Below are 16,583 nucleotides of genomic sequence, written 5' to 3'. Positions count from 1 at the left end.
AATTCGGCTCTAAGAATTCTAGGTCGTCTGGCCAGAAAATCTTGGCTGTGATCAGACTGGTCTCCATTATTGCGAAACTGGATATTCAGATTAGCTTTATCACCATAACTGGGGTTACGGAATTTTGCCCTAAGCACCCATAGGGACCAAGCAAAAATGGCTGGCTGATCCAGCCACCGTTCAGGCTTGAACTTCATTGGCTCCGAAAAGTATTCTTCGCTGTGGGTGACTGTCCACGCGCTAGTATATACTCGGCGAAATGCCCTTGAATCTCTTCTTTCAATTCCCCGTGACAGGCCTCCTACTGGAGCAGATTATATGTCACAGTGCTAAGAAAGGTCGCAACCGTTTCACCTCCTACAATTGCAGAGGTAGTCACAATTGAGTCAGTGTCTCTTGTTCATACATCACCATGGTGTATGGGATTGGAAAGAAGAGCGTACACCAGAGTGGAGACGTGTGCAGTCAGCTCCTCCTTTTCAAGGTTGCCATCTTAAAAGTGCTTCACCAGTTGTAAGAAAATATCGCCTGCTCTTGGTTTGGACAGTCGTCGCCTAGTTAATGTCGATTGACGCTATCCCATGCGAAGTACTGGATGTAGTATGGAAAACAATTTGCCACTCGGGCCCTGAGAGTTACCTGAATTACTTAAATACCGTTGTTGCCTTGGAGTGTCAGATCATGCCAAATAAAAATGATACTCGGATGTACACGGTAGAACCCGTCACAGTTATAGGTGGCCGGGTTTTGTTTCATTTGGCCCCATAGTGGATATGGGTAGTGATGGCTGTGATACGCTGTATCCTCATCCTCATCCTCATCCTCATCTCAACGCTGTACTTTGTAGCTCGACTCGACTAGCTCAATCGCCAAATGAATAAGTGTGGTGAATATTTGGGGTTTTTAACCTGCCCCCCAAGTCTTTTTCTTTTTCTTTTTTGATCAACTCTTTCTACCATTCCTAGTTTTCTCTCTTATATCCTTTTCTAACTATAATCTCCCCACAGTCTCGGTTGGCTCCAGTTGTGAAGATTATGCCCTCCAACGCCCAAAACGTGGGCATCAAGGCCCTAGAGATTTATTTCCCTAGCCGGGTACGTATAATCTGGTTTCCACTCTGCAATTGAAACCATTGGGAAACTAACATAATTCCTTATATACAGTACATGCCTCAAAGCGAGCTCGAGACCTATCTGGGTGTCAGTGCTGGGAAATTTACAATTGGCCTGGGCCAACAGAAGATGAGCTTCTGTGATGACCGTGAAGGTATGCAGACAAACTTAACTGCCTGTGCTCCATGCGTCATGCTAATATAATCATAGATCTATATTCCATGGCGCTCACGGTGGTCTCGTCCCTGCTGGAAAAGTACCACATTGACCCAAAGACTATTGGCCGTTTGGAAGTGGGAACGGAAACGTTGCTCGACAAATCCAAGTCTTGCAAGTCGGTGCTCATGCAACTGTTCGGAGAGAATACGGACATCGAGGGAGTCGACACTTACAACGCCTGCTATGGTGGAACGAATGCCTTGTTAAATGCAGTCAACTGGGTCGAATCATCTACATGGGACGGTCGCGACGCCATTGTCGTGGCGGGCGACATCGCTCTGTACGACAAGCCAGCCGCCCGTCCGACCGGCGGCGCCGGCTGTGTGGCCATACTAATTGGCGCCGATGCGCCCCTGGTGCTGGAGCCTCTCCGTGCATCGTACATGAAGCACGTCTACGACTTCTACAAGGGGGACTTCAAATCGGAGTATCCCATTGTCGATGGACATTACTCTAACACATGCTATCTTGAGGCATTGGACAACTGCTACGAACGGTATCGTACTAAATCTGTGGCTAAAAGTGGTGGCTTGACGAACGGATCTGCAAAGTCTCAGGGTAGTTTCATGGATACCTTCGATTATTTCGTCTTCCATGCGCCTACCTGCAAGCTTGTCTCCAAGGCCTACGGCCGTCTGTTGTTCAACGATCTCCGGACGGAACCCAACCACTTTGATGACATTCCAGCAGTGGTCCGCGATATTGAGCAAACTGCGTCTCTAACGGACAAAGTGGTTGAGAAGACTTGCATCAGGTTGACTAAGGAAAGGTTCTCCGAGCGTGTCCAACCAGCTATCACAGCGCCCACAAATTGCGGGAACATGTACACCGCTAATGTATACTCTGGGCTGGTGAGCCTGCTGAGCAATGTTCCTAGTGAGGAACTGCAGAACAAGCGCATCGGCATGTTCAGCTACGGGAGTGGCCTAGCTAGCACTATATTTAGTTTCCGTGTGAAGGGTGATACTTCTGGGATTGTGCAGCAGGTCCGGTTGCATGAGCGCTTGGAAGCTCGCACAGCGGTCTCACCGGAGTTTTATAACGAGGTACGTTTTTTGTTTGTTGGTTGCTTAAGGAGCATATTGTCTATGCAATTATTTTCTAACAATGATAGATGTGCAAACTCCGGGAGAAAGCCTACCAGCAAAAGAGCTATACCCCTGTGGGAAGCGTCGATAGTCTGGCTCCAGGTACTTACTACCTTGTCCACGTTGACGATGTGTTTCGACGAAGTTATGAGAAAACGCCGGTTGTCTGAGCAATAAAGCACCACATAACGTCTCTGCTTTAATACGCACCAAAAGGGGTGGGGGCGGCTGCCTAGATCGTGATAGTGAGAGAATACAGCGCCTAGCAAGAGACCAATGTCTTTAGCGAAACTTTAGATGCTCAATTTCGGCTAGCTTGCGATGTAACGCTGAGCAACGATCTAGATCTGGGACAAATCCATGAAGACCAAGATCCGGCATTCTTGTACCAAAAAAGGGGTTGCGGTAGGTATTGCAAGCCGCTTTGTAGGCGACACTAGTAGGTCTTGGGCACTACGCTATGTAGGGGCCAAAGGGAGAGAGGGAGAGAGTTGATTCCTAAAGGAAGAAGCGAGCTTCCAACTATCTACCTAGCTAGCAAGCAAACGAGGGGTTGATGCCTGAGGCATCACAACAGTAGGTGACACTAGTAGGTGGATGAGGGACGTAAGGACTGACCACGCAGGCTCGCAGTCTGAATATATGGCAAGAGCTACATTTTTAGACGTAGATTGTGTTTGATTGCGTTCTGTCAATTTCCAAGGTTGGTGTGAACCAATCAACAACCAACCTACATAGCAGCATATGTCTCATTAAACCGACCTTCTAACTTGTTGACGCGAAGCAAACTTCCTATATTTGGCAGCCGTTCCAACTCTTGCCTTTTTTCCATAGGCCAACAACAGAATAGGCATTATCATGGTAGCGAAGGCAATCACCCCAATGAGGATAAAGGTGTGTTGGATACCCATTCCAGCAAGCCAACTGGTAAACGAGAACCTGATGGCCATTGCAAGCCCATTCCGGACGAAGACGACGGCAATGAGCGCATCCCCAAGGATCTGATTATTCTGGGTTAGCTTGACATAATGGGGTACTATGACTATGAATACAGCCAGCGAAGTTGGGATGTAGCACATACGTCAGGATAGCAGTCGTTCAGATAAGTCAAAGCGGCATCGGCAGTAACGATGAAACCAAAGCCGAAGATCCCCTGTCCGACTGCAAGAATCATCCAGTGGAAGCCCTATATCGGAAATGTTCAGTCAATATCATCAATGAAGCACAGTACGGGATGAAGGGTATCCTAAACTCACCCGACCCAGACCAATTCCAAAAACCAGCAAGCCAATGGCGTTGAGTAAGGCAGCAGGAATCATCATCCAGAGACGCATTTCCGGTTCAAAGATACCCTCATTCCGTCGGGCTAACCATATAATGAGCCAATCGTTGAAGAAAGGGGCTGTGAACGTAGCGATAATGCAACCACTAAAACCTCCAAGGTGGAATAGCCCGATTGCAGAAGGGCCGAAGTTGTAAGGCTCATAGATCAGAAAATAAGAGCCAGCCGAAGCGTTTGCCGAAAACCAAGCAAGAATGGAGCCATAGCTGAGAGCGGTAAATGCAACAGCAGGGAAAGTGAAAAGAACGATGAAAGGTTGGTAGAAATGCTGGATTATTGGCTGGTCGGTTTTTGTCACAAGAGCAAGTCGCTGGCTGTATGACTTGTGGCTAGGTCGAGAGTCGATTGATAAGTGAGTGGGAGCAGACTGTGGCTCTGTTTTCATCTCGTGGTCTCCTTTGATCTTGACAATTTCAGGATCCTTCGAAAGGGTGGACTGACCTAACAAGGTTGGGATGTACTTTGATTCCTCGAAAAAGAACAAGACCAGAAGTAGGTTCACACCGAGAAAGATTGCAATCATCCACCACATCCACCTCCAGCCCATGGAGGTAATGACATACCCTGCAGCGATAGGGCCGCCCGTGGCCCCGAGACTCTGCATGAAGATGAAAATGCCATTCATGCGAGCATGTTGATGAACAAAGAATAGATCAACAACAGTGATCATCACAATGGCCTCACTGATCGAGCCTGATAAACCGGCCAGCAAGCTCACTGCGATTAATTCTGCACCATGGTGAAGGTTCGCCCACCAGATAGCACACGCAAATTGGACAGTGGCGCTGATAAGATAAAGAGGGCGACGACCATATTTGTGCACGCATGGAACCAGCAAAAGGCATCCAACTGCGAGACCCGCAAAATTGGAGCCGCTGGCATCATTGAAGGTCGCGTAAGTCAAGCCCAACTCTTCTATGTACCCGCGGTACGCCAGACTGTTGATGTCAATCAGGACAAAAGTGAACAGAACGTAGAGACAAGTGAGGCCGAAGTTCACCGCTTTTCTGAGTGAAGACCAATTCTGTTCCTATATCAGCTCACGCACGGCAGTTGGATGAGTGGGCGTGACTCTCTTACCAGAGGGTCGTCGGGATTATCCGAGGGAGTGGGGCTGAGAATGAACTCGGAGGTTGGCGTATTCCCTATAGCGTCATGAGCATGTGGATCCAAATGAAAGAGCCGGACAGCTTACGATCTATCAGTAGGATGGTACCTGGGGGAAATTCATCTGAAGAGGAGTGGTCTTGCATGGTGGTGAATTGATGGTCAAGAAAAGATAGGACATTAGCCCGAGATTGTTATATACTTTCATCCTAGCTAGGGAGAACGAATCTTTTTATGGCAATTCTAACGGTGACGGCGTGATCAGGGATCAGGGACAGGAAGCGATATGCCCAGAGCTGTTCATCTGCGGGTGTGGAGTGTGGGGGAGGTCTCCGATACACGCCCAAACGTGACTATACATGCTCATCGACCAACCGTTATCCGTGTTGGACCGGCAAAATGGCATTGCGGAGCCAAGGCGGGTCCAACAATACCCGAGAATACACGCATAAATACCGGGGTCGCGCATTGATCAACTGCAAAGATAACAAGAAATGAACCAATGGTTGCTCGGATAGTGGATCTGATGCTATATCACTCAAAGCGGGACACTAAGACTAGGTCTGTCCTCAAAGATACGGAACAGATACCGAGCTGTTCCCTGGTCTCTGTCAGCCCAGACCCGGGCGAGAAACATGCGCAAGTTGGCTACAAAGGGGTAGAAAGCCGCCCCACGGATCCTTGAAACCAAAGAGAGCACTGAGTTCCTGCCAGCCACATTTGCTATCTCTGCTCCTGCCACCAATATAGCCAGGGTGATGTTCGGTGGATGATACCCGGCCGTCTCTAGGCAATGAGTTATGTCTGCGACAATCGATGTGGCAAATGATACCGCTTCAGCGTCTCGTTCCCCGAATGGATATTGTAGTCTGTGCAGAATCAGAATCGCGGCTGTACGATGGATTTTAGCTTGTGATATAAGCACAAGCATCTCTTCGTCGGAGAATCGGTCGAGAACGGATTGCGAGATATTGGGAACCCATGCTTCGAGTTCAGCCATCAACTTATCAAAATTATCGGAAGAGAGTGAGCTGTTCCCTTTTCTTGTTCTAGTAGCAGATCCTAGGACACAGACTTGGTAAAGAAGTGGAAGGAGTGGCCCACAGAGCCCGGCATGATGGTCGACAATGTAGGGATCTCGAACTTGATACTCAATCACGGGGACCTCGGCCCGGAACAGCGATTGGGTCGTGTCGAGAAAGATAAGACACAAAAGCTCCCTGGTATCTGAGTTGACTAGCTCCCCAGAGTAGTATAATGGCCGCACAAGTGATAGCGTATATCGGCAAATCGTACTCGCTGAGAATCCCGATATTAGTCGGTGGAAAGTGAGCAAACTCAATCCTAGAGAAAGAAAACTGCCCACATGATCTTTTTTAATGATCTGTGCGTTTCGGAGAACTTGTAATGCAGAGGCGCAATTGGACCAGTCGGAGTCGCTACAAGGAGCTTGGTGGGTTGTACTCCTGAGAAACGCCCGAGCGACAGTAGTGTATGGATGTAGGAGGAGGATCGGCGCCTCTCTGAGTCGAGATTGGATCATTTGACGCATCTCTATGCCGAGGAGAGGACCAAATGAGAAGAAAGCGCATATTTGAAGTGACATATAATCAGATATTCGGGAAAGGGAATTCTCATGGTACATGGTGGTGATGAGAGTCACGTTTGTGGACGTGTCGGATTCATGGTCGGTGTGTTCTTGGTTTGATGCAGTAGAAGGAGAATTGTCTGGCATATCAGGTGTTGATGGGAGCGATCTATGCCTGCTGGTTACCCTTGGTTTGGGTCCTCGCCTACCGCGTCGTCGGGAATGTGTGCAGGGGTAATGCAAACGATAGCAGCGATAACAGCTCGCCCCAGGCCCCGCTAAACAGCGGGTCTTGACGGAGTGGCATCGATCACAGGCAGGATCAGATGGCATGGGGAAAACTTGAACTGTACAAGTGACAGCTATATCAAAGAGAGCGAAGATCTAAGCACACCAATGAGAAAGACGCTATTCCGCAATGAGCCTAGCTTCCGCCATGGGCACTTGGATCTAAGCACAGACTTCCCAAGGTTAACCCGCCTGCCGAAATGTAGCCGAAACGACCAATAAGACGCGAAAGCGAGCCGGTTTAATTACCTTGTGAGACACTTGGCACTCACTTCCAGAAGAAGACATTCCGCTGATTTGTTCTCTTGCGTAATCAAATATCGTGCTAGGAACGAGCGCCCACTCGAAAATGGCCTCGGCCCCGGAGTATACAATAATAAATATCGCAATCCTTGCCCCCAAAATGACCGTTCTTCCTATTCACTCACACCCTTTGCGCATCCTGAGATTTCGACAAAGCAAATAGTTGCATCTAGAAATGGCCTCCCTTGATGAAAGAGTTCCCTGGCAGGGAAAAGCTGCTAAGAAGCGACAAGAATGTGCCAGCAAACTTCCACAAGAATGGAAAGTCTCAGAACAGTTCCTGGCGGGTTTACAAGCACCACTATCCGAACACAAAAACGACCTTATTCGAACTGAAGCAATTCGCAAATCAGGGATTCTAACCGACCGGGAACTAAGAATCACTGAAGATTATACGGTTACCAGCCTGATTTCTGCATTGGCAGACGGAACCCTGACATCAGCAGAGGTGACGCTGGCTTACTGCAAACGTGCTGCATTGGCTCAACAGTTGGTATGTACTGCAACGTCTAACCCGCGTTTCCCCTTGCGCTTTGTCAACAATTCAACTCGATACTCATTTTGAATAGGTGTCTTGCCTGACAGAAACTATGTTCCCAGAAGCACAGGAACGCGCCGAGTATCTGGACAACCTCCGGGCTCAAGGTAAGCTTGCAGGTCCACTTCATGGACTTCCCGTCAGTATCAAGGATAATTTCCATTATAAGGGGACGGAATCAACCATTGGAATGATATCTTTCCTGGATGAGAAGTCATCCGCCAACTCACCTCTTGTGGATATCCTGCTTGGGTTAGGGGCAGTCCTTTATGTGAAGACAAACATACCCCAGACAATGATGGTATGTTGATTCAGCTTTTTGCCCACTCGACTGCGGGCTGATAGTTCCTTTCTTGCCAGACTACCGACTCCCATAACAATGTTTTTGACCGAACCCTCAACCCCTGGAACACCACCTTGGGACCTGGTGGCTCCAGCGGCGGTGAAGGTGCCTTGATTGCTCTTCGGGGATCTCCACTTGGCGTGGGAACTGATATTGGAGGTAATTCGATTGATATAGAAAGACACTTCCCTCTTACTGATCGATAGCAGGTTCTGTCCGGATTCCTGCGCATTGCTGTGGACTTTATGGATTCAGACCCAGCGCTGCACGAGTGCCAAATGGTGGGATGCGGGTCTGCACCACTAGCGGCATGAAATTCATCCTTTCCTGTGCTGGTCCACTTTCGTCAGATCTCGATGGAATCGAAGTTTTTTTCAGGTCTGTATTCGACGCTCAACCCGCCCGCTATGACTCCACTATCGTCGATATCCCGTGGAGACAAGTCCCCATCAAACCGACTCTGAGGATTGGAGTTGTCCCCGAGTCTTCGATCTTCCCTCTTCACCCGCCTATTCGAAGAGTACTAGCCGAGGCTGTTCATTTGTTGGAAGCGCAGGGCCACCACATCATTCATCTCGATGAAAAGGACTGCCGTGTAATGGAAGCGAATGAGATTGCCTGGAATTTCTTCACTCTGGACCAAGCTTCCAAGAAGCATCTTGAATCAGCTGGAGAACCCCCAGTCCCTGCGATGTTCTACATGTTGAAACAGGGTGAGAAACTCAGACAGTTTTATAAACCTTCACTACCAGACATGACCACTCTTGATCGGTTGGACAAAGTGGCATTACTCAACACTCGCCGAGCAGAACTCCGTGAGGTGTACCGAAAGCTGTGGCTGCAATATAATCTTGACATCTGCATTGCACCCCCCGCTCAAACGACGGCAGTGCCACATGACATGTTTGGTGTGGCGCCTTATACCACTCTCACGAACCTTTTGGATGTAGGTTACCTGCCACCCCCGTTGTTTTGAAGTGTGCATATTGACCGTGACTTTCATCATAGTATCCATCCTGTATCCTACCATTTGGGCATGTGGGCGAGCTGGATGCGAAGGAGAGCTTTGGACTGAATGATAATCAGCTTGGGGCTGAATGTGAGTATACAGCTACAAAGACCCTTTCATTTATTGAGTCCGACCGGTTGATGTCCTTTTTAGACAACTTTGAGCAACTCGAAGGGGCGCCATGCTCTATTCAACTCTTTACCACGACCATGCGTGACGAAGAGTGCTTGCATATTGCTAAGCAGGTTGACCAGTGTCTCAAGAGCAAAAAGTAGGAGGCACATGAGGTCAAAAAGGTCTACTACGGCCAGACTAGTCTATCTGGTGCATCGTTATAAATACGCAGTCCCGAGTACGTTTCACAATATTCTTCGTGTTCGAGATGGGAATGATAGACGCACGAATTCTCCTTTCATTCAAACCGAGATCGCTGCAGAATATGATTTGCGTTGCAAACCTGGTACATAGGCCACTGTTTCGGGGGAAATTCAGTCTGGTTACAAATATATTTCAAATTCGCCCCCATATCCGCTCGACTTATATCTACCCATGTATCTTCGATGAGATGTTAAATTCCAGGAGGTTTGTCCCTGACCTTTGATTGGTCCAGAATACACCAAGTCACATGAGTCTACCCGTTGCGAGCCATGGATGCCCTATTTTCTGCCGAAGTCCTACAACATTCCAACGACTAACGGTTACTCCATCTTCCCAACGAGTAATCACCTCGATTTACTCAGTGTCTTCCTGGCACTGAGTAAATCTCGAATTGAGAATCACGTTGATGATGTGCTATTCCCACGACACAAAAGCAAAATGAGGATTGAATGCAGGGTCCCTTTTGTCAACTTAGCCAAAGCGGAGCCACTTTTCGCAAAATCGCAACTGAAATGACGTAGGTGTGAGAATGACGTCGTTGCCCTAATTCTTTCTTTTTACTCGGTCACTATGATTTGGAGGTCTTCTTCCTCTGCAACATATCCAACACGATGACTCTGAACGAGCAGACAAGTGCGCAGTCATCTTTTAATCTGGCAAAAGAGCGTGAATTGTACAGGTAGGCAGTGCCATCAATGGCCTTCGTTTCCTACTGACTCACTAAGATATCTCCCGCGCGACCATTCCGTATATCCCTTCGCTCCATTTGATGATGCCAGTCAGAATACCTTTGTTGCACAACCTTCGCAAGACCATGCTTTAACCTCCTTCGCCCACATTGGTGCTATGAGGCTAGGTGCCCAACGGGCAATGATCTCGCTCTTCGGTCGCACCCATCAATATATCCTAGCCGAGGGTACTGGATCACCGGATTTAGACGGTCACGACAACTTATGGTTAGGATGCTGTGTCTTGCCTAAGGAGAATGGTGTCTGTAAGGATGTTGCAAACCTCCCACTGTCGCAGCCTTCGGATGATCCTGCAATTGTTGGGGGCAGCGCCCTCGTGATACCAGATATGAATGAGAGTGAGCATATCAAAATCTCCAGCTTGACAAAGTGTCTTTCTAAGGCACAGTTCTACGCTGGGGTGCCGATTGTTGGTCCTAGGGGGATTACAATCGGATCATACTGCATATTCGACACTGAACCTCGGCAGTCCGGGCTCGACGAATCATCGATAAGGTTCATGAAAAATATGGCCGCGACTGTCATGGAATACTTGGATATGGTGCAATTGAAAAATCAACATACTAAGGCTAAAAAAATGATTTTTGGCCTGGGGAGTTTTGTGGAAGGCAAGAGTACGCTCCGCGATTCATGGCTTGAGGCGAACGAGCAAGATGCTACAACGGGTCAATCCGGGGAGACCGTAGAGGGGCAGTTGAATAAAAAACAGCAAGATTTACAAGAAGCACAAGATCACTCTCCACCTCGACAGCTTCCTTATCGCCCCTCTAGGAAAGGTCATTCACAGCACGTTCATTTTTCGCATGATTTCGTGAAGAGTCCCGCCTCGGATGCCACAACTCCCGATTCAGCGATCACATCTTCCAGCACCAACCAACTAGATGTGGAACAAAATGAACAGAAGAAGACGGATGTGAATCAGCAAGAGAAGGTGACATTCCGAAGCTCTGTTTCGAGCGACAACATGCCGGACGATATCGTTTCAGTCGCTTTACAGAAGGTATTCTCTCGAGCGGCAAACCTGATTCGAGAGTCCATTGAAGTGGAAGGCGCTGCCTTCCTCGATGCCAGAATTGAATCTTTCGGTGGACTCGTTGGGAATGAACACGGTAAAGCGCGTGAAGCGTGGGCAAGGGATGAGACAGCAAGTAGTGAGGACAGCACGGACTCAGGAACCTACGAGAGTGCGCCAAGCATCCCGGCTCCTCCTACTGCGAGTTCTGAGGAAGACACCACCATCTGTCGGACCCTGGGTTCTTCAACTTCACAATCCTCCACCATTAATGATGATGGAAAGTTTGGTCCGAAGTCAGGTCACGAATATGCTATTCGGGGTTCTGTGTTGAAAGCCATCTTGAATAGGTACCCTCATGGGAAAATCTTTAACTACAACGAGAGTGGGTTGTTGTCCGATGACAGCAGCAGTGGCAATGCCTCCAAGACCTCAACAAAAACATCGGGATCCAAATCCAAAAAGAGAAGACGAAAGCCAAACCACAGACAAGATGCCAATGATCTGATCAGAGTGCTCGAGGGCGCCCGGAGCATTATATTCTTGCCTATGTGGGATTCCCACAAATCGAGATGGATTTCTGGTATTCTTGTCTGGACTAATTCCCCCGAACGTGTCTTTACACCTGAGAATGAACTGGCGTATCTTCGTGCCTTCAGCAATAGCGTCATGGCCGAGGTTCACCGACTAGATGTGGAGATGGCGGAAAAAGCCAAGACGAACTTGGTCAGCAGCATTTCACATGAACTGAGAAGCCCCCTGCATGGCATTCTCGGAACCTCAGACATATTGAGCGACACAGCCATGAATGCACTTCAACAAGGAATGGTTCATACGATCGAATCTTGTGGACGCACCCTCCTTGATACTATAAATAATCTGCTGGACTTCACTTACATTGATAAGTTCAAGAACAAGCATGATTCAACGCATAGACATGGCCGCCATGCAAAGCAACTCGAGGATCCAGGTCAGGATCAAGTAAAACTTAAGGACAATCCGCCGGGCAGCAGCGAGAATGGCTGTGCGGCCGTCCAGCTGGATTCTGTCCTAGAGGAAGTGGTAGAGAGCGTCTTTGCTGGTCATAGCTTCTACCATCACCCTCGTGCACAACCCCGACAAGTGAACAACGGTGTATCGGAAAAAGTTGTCCTTCCATCTAAACAAGTGACCATCATTTTAGACATCCATGAGGCCACAGAATGGAAATTCTTCACACAGGCTGGTTGTTGGCGCCGCATTTTGATGAACGTCTTCGCCAATGCACTGAAGTATACAACTTCAGGTTTCATATATGTGGGGCTGAAGGCCGCCGAAGTACCTCGTCAAGGAAGCCACGACTCCAATGGACCTCAAGGTCCCAATATCCAATATATGGTCACCTTGACTGTCAAGGACACTGGCCGGGGCATTGATGCTGATTACCTGCGAAATGGCTTATTCACACCCTTCTCACAAGAGAATACCCTGGTCCCTGGGAGTGGACTGGGATTGAGCATTGTTCACCAAGCGCTTGGTTCTCTCCACGGTTCTATTGAAGTCAGTTCTCAGAGAAATCGAGGAACGAAGATATCAATTGAAGTTCCTATGAGTCATGCCACCACACCAGATCCGTCTGATGGATTTTCACCCAGCGCAGCATTCGATTTAATAAGGAATCAAGCTCAAGGAAAAACCATCGGTCTTGTTGGATTTGGCTCATCGCTTGCATTCGAGCGAGATGCCACTCTCTACAATTCTTTGGAGCGGCTGTGCCATGACTGGTTCCATCTCACGGTCAAGAATGTGTCTCTTCAGGGCGACATCACCCCCTGTGACTTCTATCTGATGGTGCATAGCGATCTTGATAGTCCAGACGCGGAAGACAGCCAGCTACTGAACCTTGACCAGGCGAGTAAGTTATCTCCGCTGGTGGTCGTCTGTCAGTCTCCCGAGGCCGCGCACAACATGTTTGCGCGTGCCATGAGCCGAAGCCAAGATTCCGTTGTTGAGTTTATAAGCCAGCCTTGTGGACCCCGCAAACTTGTGAAGGCTTTGGAGTTATGCATTCGTCGACTGGATGGTCAAGAATCCAATAACGCTGAAGAGACTCGATGGGTTGAACTGCCAGAATCTTCTTATCTGCCGCTTGACATTGGACCAAGAAACGCACCCGGCGACAGAATGAAAATCAGCAAACGACCTACGGCAGAGCCCATAGTGAACCAGGATAGCGAAAATTCGAACACCTCTTCTAAAGGTCGAATCCAGAAGGATGTTTCCGCCCCACAGAGAGTTTTGTCTTCGGGGAATGTTTCAGAAAAGAGCCCAGGCAGCTGTCGTCCGTCGGTATTACTGGTCGAAGACAACCCTATCAACCTGAATATCCTCGTTGCCTTCATGAAGAAAGAAGGTTGGGACTGCACAACAGCAACGAATGGACTGGAGGCCGTACAGAAATTCCGAGCTCATCCTGGGAAGTTTGGATTGGTTATCTTAGGTATGTCAATATCTCCTTGTTTTCCAAACCATATCTAACAAGATCAGACATCTCGATGCCTGTCATGGATGGCTTTGAAGCCAGTCAAAAGATTCGGCAGTCTGAAAGGGAATATTTCGACTCAACTCTTTCTCCAAAGCCATCCTGGTACCCAGTTACCATTGCGGCTTTGACAGGGTTGGATAGTGATGATGCTCAGCAGGAGGCATTTGCATCTGGAATCGATTCATTCCTGATAAAACCGGTAAGTCGGCAGAACATACAGTCCTTACTTGAGAGGCTCGGTGCGTGATATAGCGACGAGGGCTGGTACACGAGACCTAGTTAGCAACGAAATCACCTGACTATGATATACCTACCTAGGTAGGTAGCGTATCACTACTACTAGGCCTTGGTGAGTGTATAATAAAAGCTTTATATTAGGGCTAAGCGAGTGCTTAGCGATTATATAATAGATTCTCTATACCTAGGTATAACTAGCTAGTAACTAGTACTATCTAATAGAAACTATACGATCCATACAGAATCAGAATCTCATTGCATTTTATTGATACAGCTTACTCAGGCCGCCCACCCCTAGGCTCAGCTCAGACTCAGTGAGCGGATCAGAGGGCTCAGGACAATTACAGCATGCTCAGTGAGCAGGTCAGAGCGCTCAGAGGCGTGCTCAGTTGTATTCAGTGGGCAAAAGGCGGCAAGGCCTGGGCACTAAAACTGAAAGGGAAGGCCAAGAAGTGGCAGAGGGAATCAAGTACATAGGCAATCTTCTTTTATGGATTACTAGGTATCTATGCATTTATCTTAGAAGTGCATTTTTCGTGAGAACAAAGAATATTACTACATTTCCATCGATTATAGGCATAGCGGACTATAAATATGCACCAAAGCACGTGTCAAAATCACCATAGGCCAATTTCATCATACAAGAAGCAGGGCGAGTTAAACATACCTTTTTGGCTCAAAACTCAACTCTCTTTTCCGTCCAGTCAAACTTTGAATAATGCCCCCAGTGCTTGGGTGTCCGCCGGGGAGTTCCCTCCATGAGTTAAATACGAAGAGGCTGGGCTAGATGGAAATGGGAGCGCCTGGCCAAATTTGGGCATCCATGGTAGTGTTGCCTCAAGTATAACCGCAAACGAGAGTTCATCATCTACCTATCCGCAGGTACAACATCCTGAGGGTGTCGATTCACAGATGCTGGAGATTGATTGGGTAAGTGGTCTTGCATCAATAACTTGACCCCTTTCCTAGCTATTTGCACTTGCTGACTGAATATGAACAGGATCTTTGGGATTCAATCTTCCCCCCCTCAAGTGAATGGTGGAAATTTGGATCTTACGGATCATTATTCATGGATGTCACAAGCTACCTTTGATCCGACATTTTAGAGTACAGTCCGTCTATGTAGCCTGCCGATACCCGCAAATATCAATTTATGTTGACCTTTCCATACGCTTCATATGCTTGTCTCCACTGATCCCTCTTACAGGTGTCAACATCTTACCAATCCTTTTTCAATCGTGCAGATACAGTGGCTAATTATCCCCTCTTATCGTTGAAACGGAATGGCTTTAAACCAAGCTGATTTCGGACTTTTTAGGTAATAAAAAGATATCACATATGCTTCACCGTATGAATTCAATTCGCACAATCAACAGAAAACTACAATCTCGATACAAACTCCCGATTAAAGCACTACCCAAGTCTATCCAATCTCCTCTCCAGCCTTTCTCGACGACGATCATGGCCCGAGCCACGATGCCCATTGCGATGTCCTTTGACTAGATTTTCCGCCAGGTTTGCAACTACCGCTCCAGCCAAAGCACCTCCTACGGCCCCCAACTTCCCATGATCGGACTTCTTTCCGACTTTGTGGCCGACAAAGGCACCCTTTAGCAGATAGTGTTAGAGAAATGACACACATCAGATAACAGGAGAGTTGCACTTACTCCTGCACCTCCAAGTACTGTTGCGCCCAGCCCTCTCTCGCCCTCGGCGCTGTCACCAAAGGCATTCATCTGATTTGCATCATTCCACTGCGTCTTTTGACTGACTAGTTCTTCCCCCTTGTTTGCCAGAGCGCCCTTCCATGGTTCCTGATAGAAAAGCTTAGTGCCTTTCTCTAACGATGAATGAAGCTCCGGTACTTTACCTGAGAAGATTGACCTGCCTCAAAATTATGAGTCTGTGGCTCTTTCCTTGCATCCAGGTGAGCCGGAACACTATCGCCGTAGTAGTCACGATTGGCCATATCTCAAAAGTATTAAGAAAAGAAGAGTATGAAGGATATTTTAAGAAATTGGTGCAGGTGGAGTAAATTGCTTTGGGAAAATTGTCTGGTCTAGAAGCAGAAGGTCTCTGAATCGCATTGCTTTTATATTATTCAATTGCACATCATTCATATTTTGAACAGCTCTCAGACTTTGAGTGTTGAAACGGCCGTAATGCTGTCGTTTAAGTACATAAATATCGGCGGAGAGAAATTCAAAGGTGGGAACTTCAACCCCGGAGGACTTACGGCCGTAAGACCAACTGGTAAATCCGGCCCACCCAATCCCATTTAGACTCGGATTTGAAAGACCAATCACTCGCTAGCTCATTTGCACACCCTCGAAGTTGAGATCTGATACTAAATCGCAAATTAGGCTTTCTGCGGTGTATGATTATACCGCGGCGGCATATCTCCACCGGGTTTAACCCACGGGATCTTTAATTTCGCCAACTCTAGCCTTCGATAAGTCTGGTGCGGACATGAAAAGTCAGCACTAGATCGGAATTGAGCGATATAATGGCCCATAGGGTCTACATCCCGACCGTGAAGACAAGGTGGATATAACCGGGCACAGCCTCGGGCTTGTGGGTAGGCTCTATCATTATACGAATCGTCTCAGATGTGGCGTGGAGTTAACGAGATACATATTTTTAGACCAAGTATTTATATCTTTGGTCTGACCGCTAGGTCAAGAATATAGAAGATAAACAAAGCACATTTTAAGAGTGCCTTGCTACGCTCTACGCATTTCATTTC

At 47.9% G+C, this 16,583-nt stretch overlaps 6 protein-coding genes across 6 annotated transcripts; 3 read left to right on the top strand and 3 right to left on the bottom strand.

Moving 5' to 3' along the window:
• Window positions 1-1,034: 1,034 nt before the first annotated feature.
• erg13A (putative hydroxymethylglutaryl-CoA synthase) lies at window positions 1,035-2,589 on the top strand (the record flags this gene model as incomplete). Its single annotated transcript, XM_057281850.1, has 4 exons — window positions 1,035-1,094; window positions 1,164-1,266; window positions 1,323-2,377; window positions 2,446-2,589. The coding sequence occupies 4 exons, from the start codon at window positions 1,035-1,037 to the stop codon at window positions 2,587-2,589; spliced, it is 1,362 nt and encodes a 453-aa protein (XP_057132733.1).
• Window positions 2,590-3,171: 582 nt separating this feature from the next.
• Window positions 3,172-5,014, bottom strand: N7471_009130 (Major facilitator superfamily domain general substrate transporter; the record flags this gene model as incomplete). Its single annotated transcript, XM_057281849.1, has 5 exons — window positions 3,172-3,420; window positions 3,501-3,605; window positions 3,676-4,785; window positions 4,842-4,906; window positions 4,957-5,014. 5 exons carry the CDS (start codon window positions 5,012-5,014, stop codon window positions 3,172-3,174), a joined length of 1,587 nt encoding a protein of 528 aa, XP_057132732.1.
• A 392-nt stretch (window positions 5,015-5,406) lies between these two features.
• N7471_009129 (uncharacterized protein) lies at window positions 5,407-5,868 on the bottom strand (the record flags this gene model as incomplete). Its single annotated transcript, XM_057281848.1, has 1 exon — window positions 5,407-5,868. The coding sequence occupies one exon, from the start codon at window positions 5,866-5,868 to the stop codon at window positions 5,407-5,409; it is 462 nt and encodes a 153-aa protein (XP_057132731.1).
• Window positions 5,869-7,222: 1,354 nt separating this feature from the next.
• Window positions 7,223-9,212, top strand: N7471_009128 (putative general amidase; the record flags this gene model as incomplete). Its single annotated transcript, XM_057281847.1, has 6 exons — window positions 7,223-7,540; window positions 7,617-7,886; window positions 7,946-8,087; window positions 8,138-8,874; window positions 8,937-9,027; window positions 9,091-9,212. The coding sequence occupies 6 exons, from the start codon at window positions 7,223-7,225 to the stop codon at window positions 9,210-9,212; spliced, it is 1,680 nt and encodes a 559-aa protein (XP_057132730.1).
• Window positions 9,213-9,890: 678 nt separating this feature from the next.
• N7471_009127 (hybrid sensor histidine kinase/response regulator) lies at window positions 9,891-14,073 on the top strand. Its single transcript, XM_057281846.1, has 3 exons — window positions 9,891-9,994; window positions 10,041-13,555; window positions 13,603-14,073. Exons 1-3 carry the CDS (start codon window positions 9,927-9,929, stop codon window positions 13,845-13,847), a joined length of 3,828 nt encoding a protein of 1,275 aa, XP_057132729.1. The 5' UTR covers window positions 9,891-9,926; the 3' UTR covers window positions 13,848-14,073.
• Window positions 14,074-15,250: 1,177 nt separating this feature from the next.
• On the bottom strand, window positions 15,251-15,806 carry N7471_009126 (uncharacterized protein; the record flags this gene model as incomplete). Its single annotated transcript, XM_057281845.1, has 3 exons — window positions 15,251-15,445; window positions 15,505-15,651; window positions 15,708-15,806. The coding sequence occupies 3 exons, from the start codon at window positions 15,804-15,806 to the stop codon at window positions 15,251-15,253; spliced, it is 441 nt and encodes a 146-aa protein (XP_057132728.1).
• Window positions 15,807-16,583: the final 777 nt, after the last annotated feature.

The sequence above is a fragment of the Penicillium samsonianum genome, assembly GCF_028829775.1.
Source record: "Penicillium samsonianum strain IBT 33392 chromosome Unknown utg000005l_segment0_segment0, whole genome shotgun sequence".
In the NCBI taxonomy this organism is placed as follows: domain Eukaryota; kingdom Fungi; phylum Ascomycota; class Eurotiomycetes; order Eurotiales; family Aspergillaceae; genus Penicillium; species Penicillium samsonianum.
This window is presented reverse-complemented; position numbering and strand designations above follow the sequence as displayed.

What these genes read in the sequence shown, in the direction of transcription:
- N7471_009127 (XM_057281846.1), top strand. Translation starts at nt 9,927, where the DNA reads ATGACTCTGAACGAGCAGACAAGTGCGCAGTCATCTTTTAATCTGGCA. An exon ending in AAAGAGCGTGAATTGTACAG is followed by an intron (nt 9,995 to 10,040) that starts GTAGGCAGTGCC and finishes TGACTCACTAAG; the next exon opens with ATATCTCCCGCGCGACCATT. An exon ending in GTTTGGATTGGTTATCTTAG is followed by an intron (nt 13,556 to 13,602) that starts GTATGTCAATAT and finishes TAACAAGATCAG; the next exon opens with ACATCTCGATGCCTGTCATG.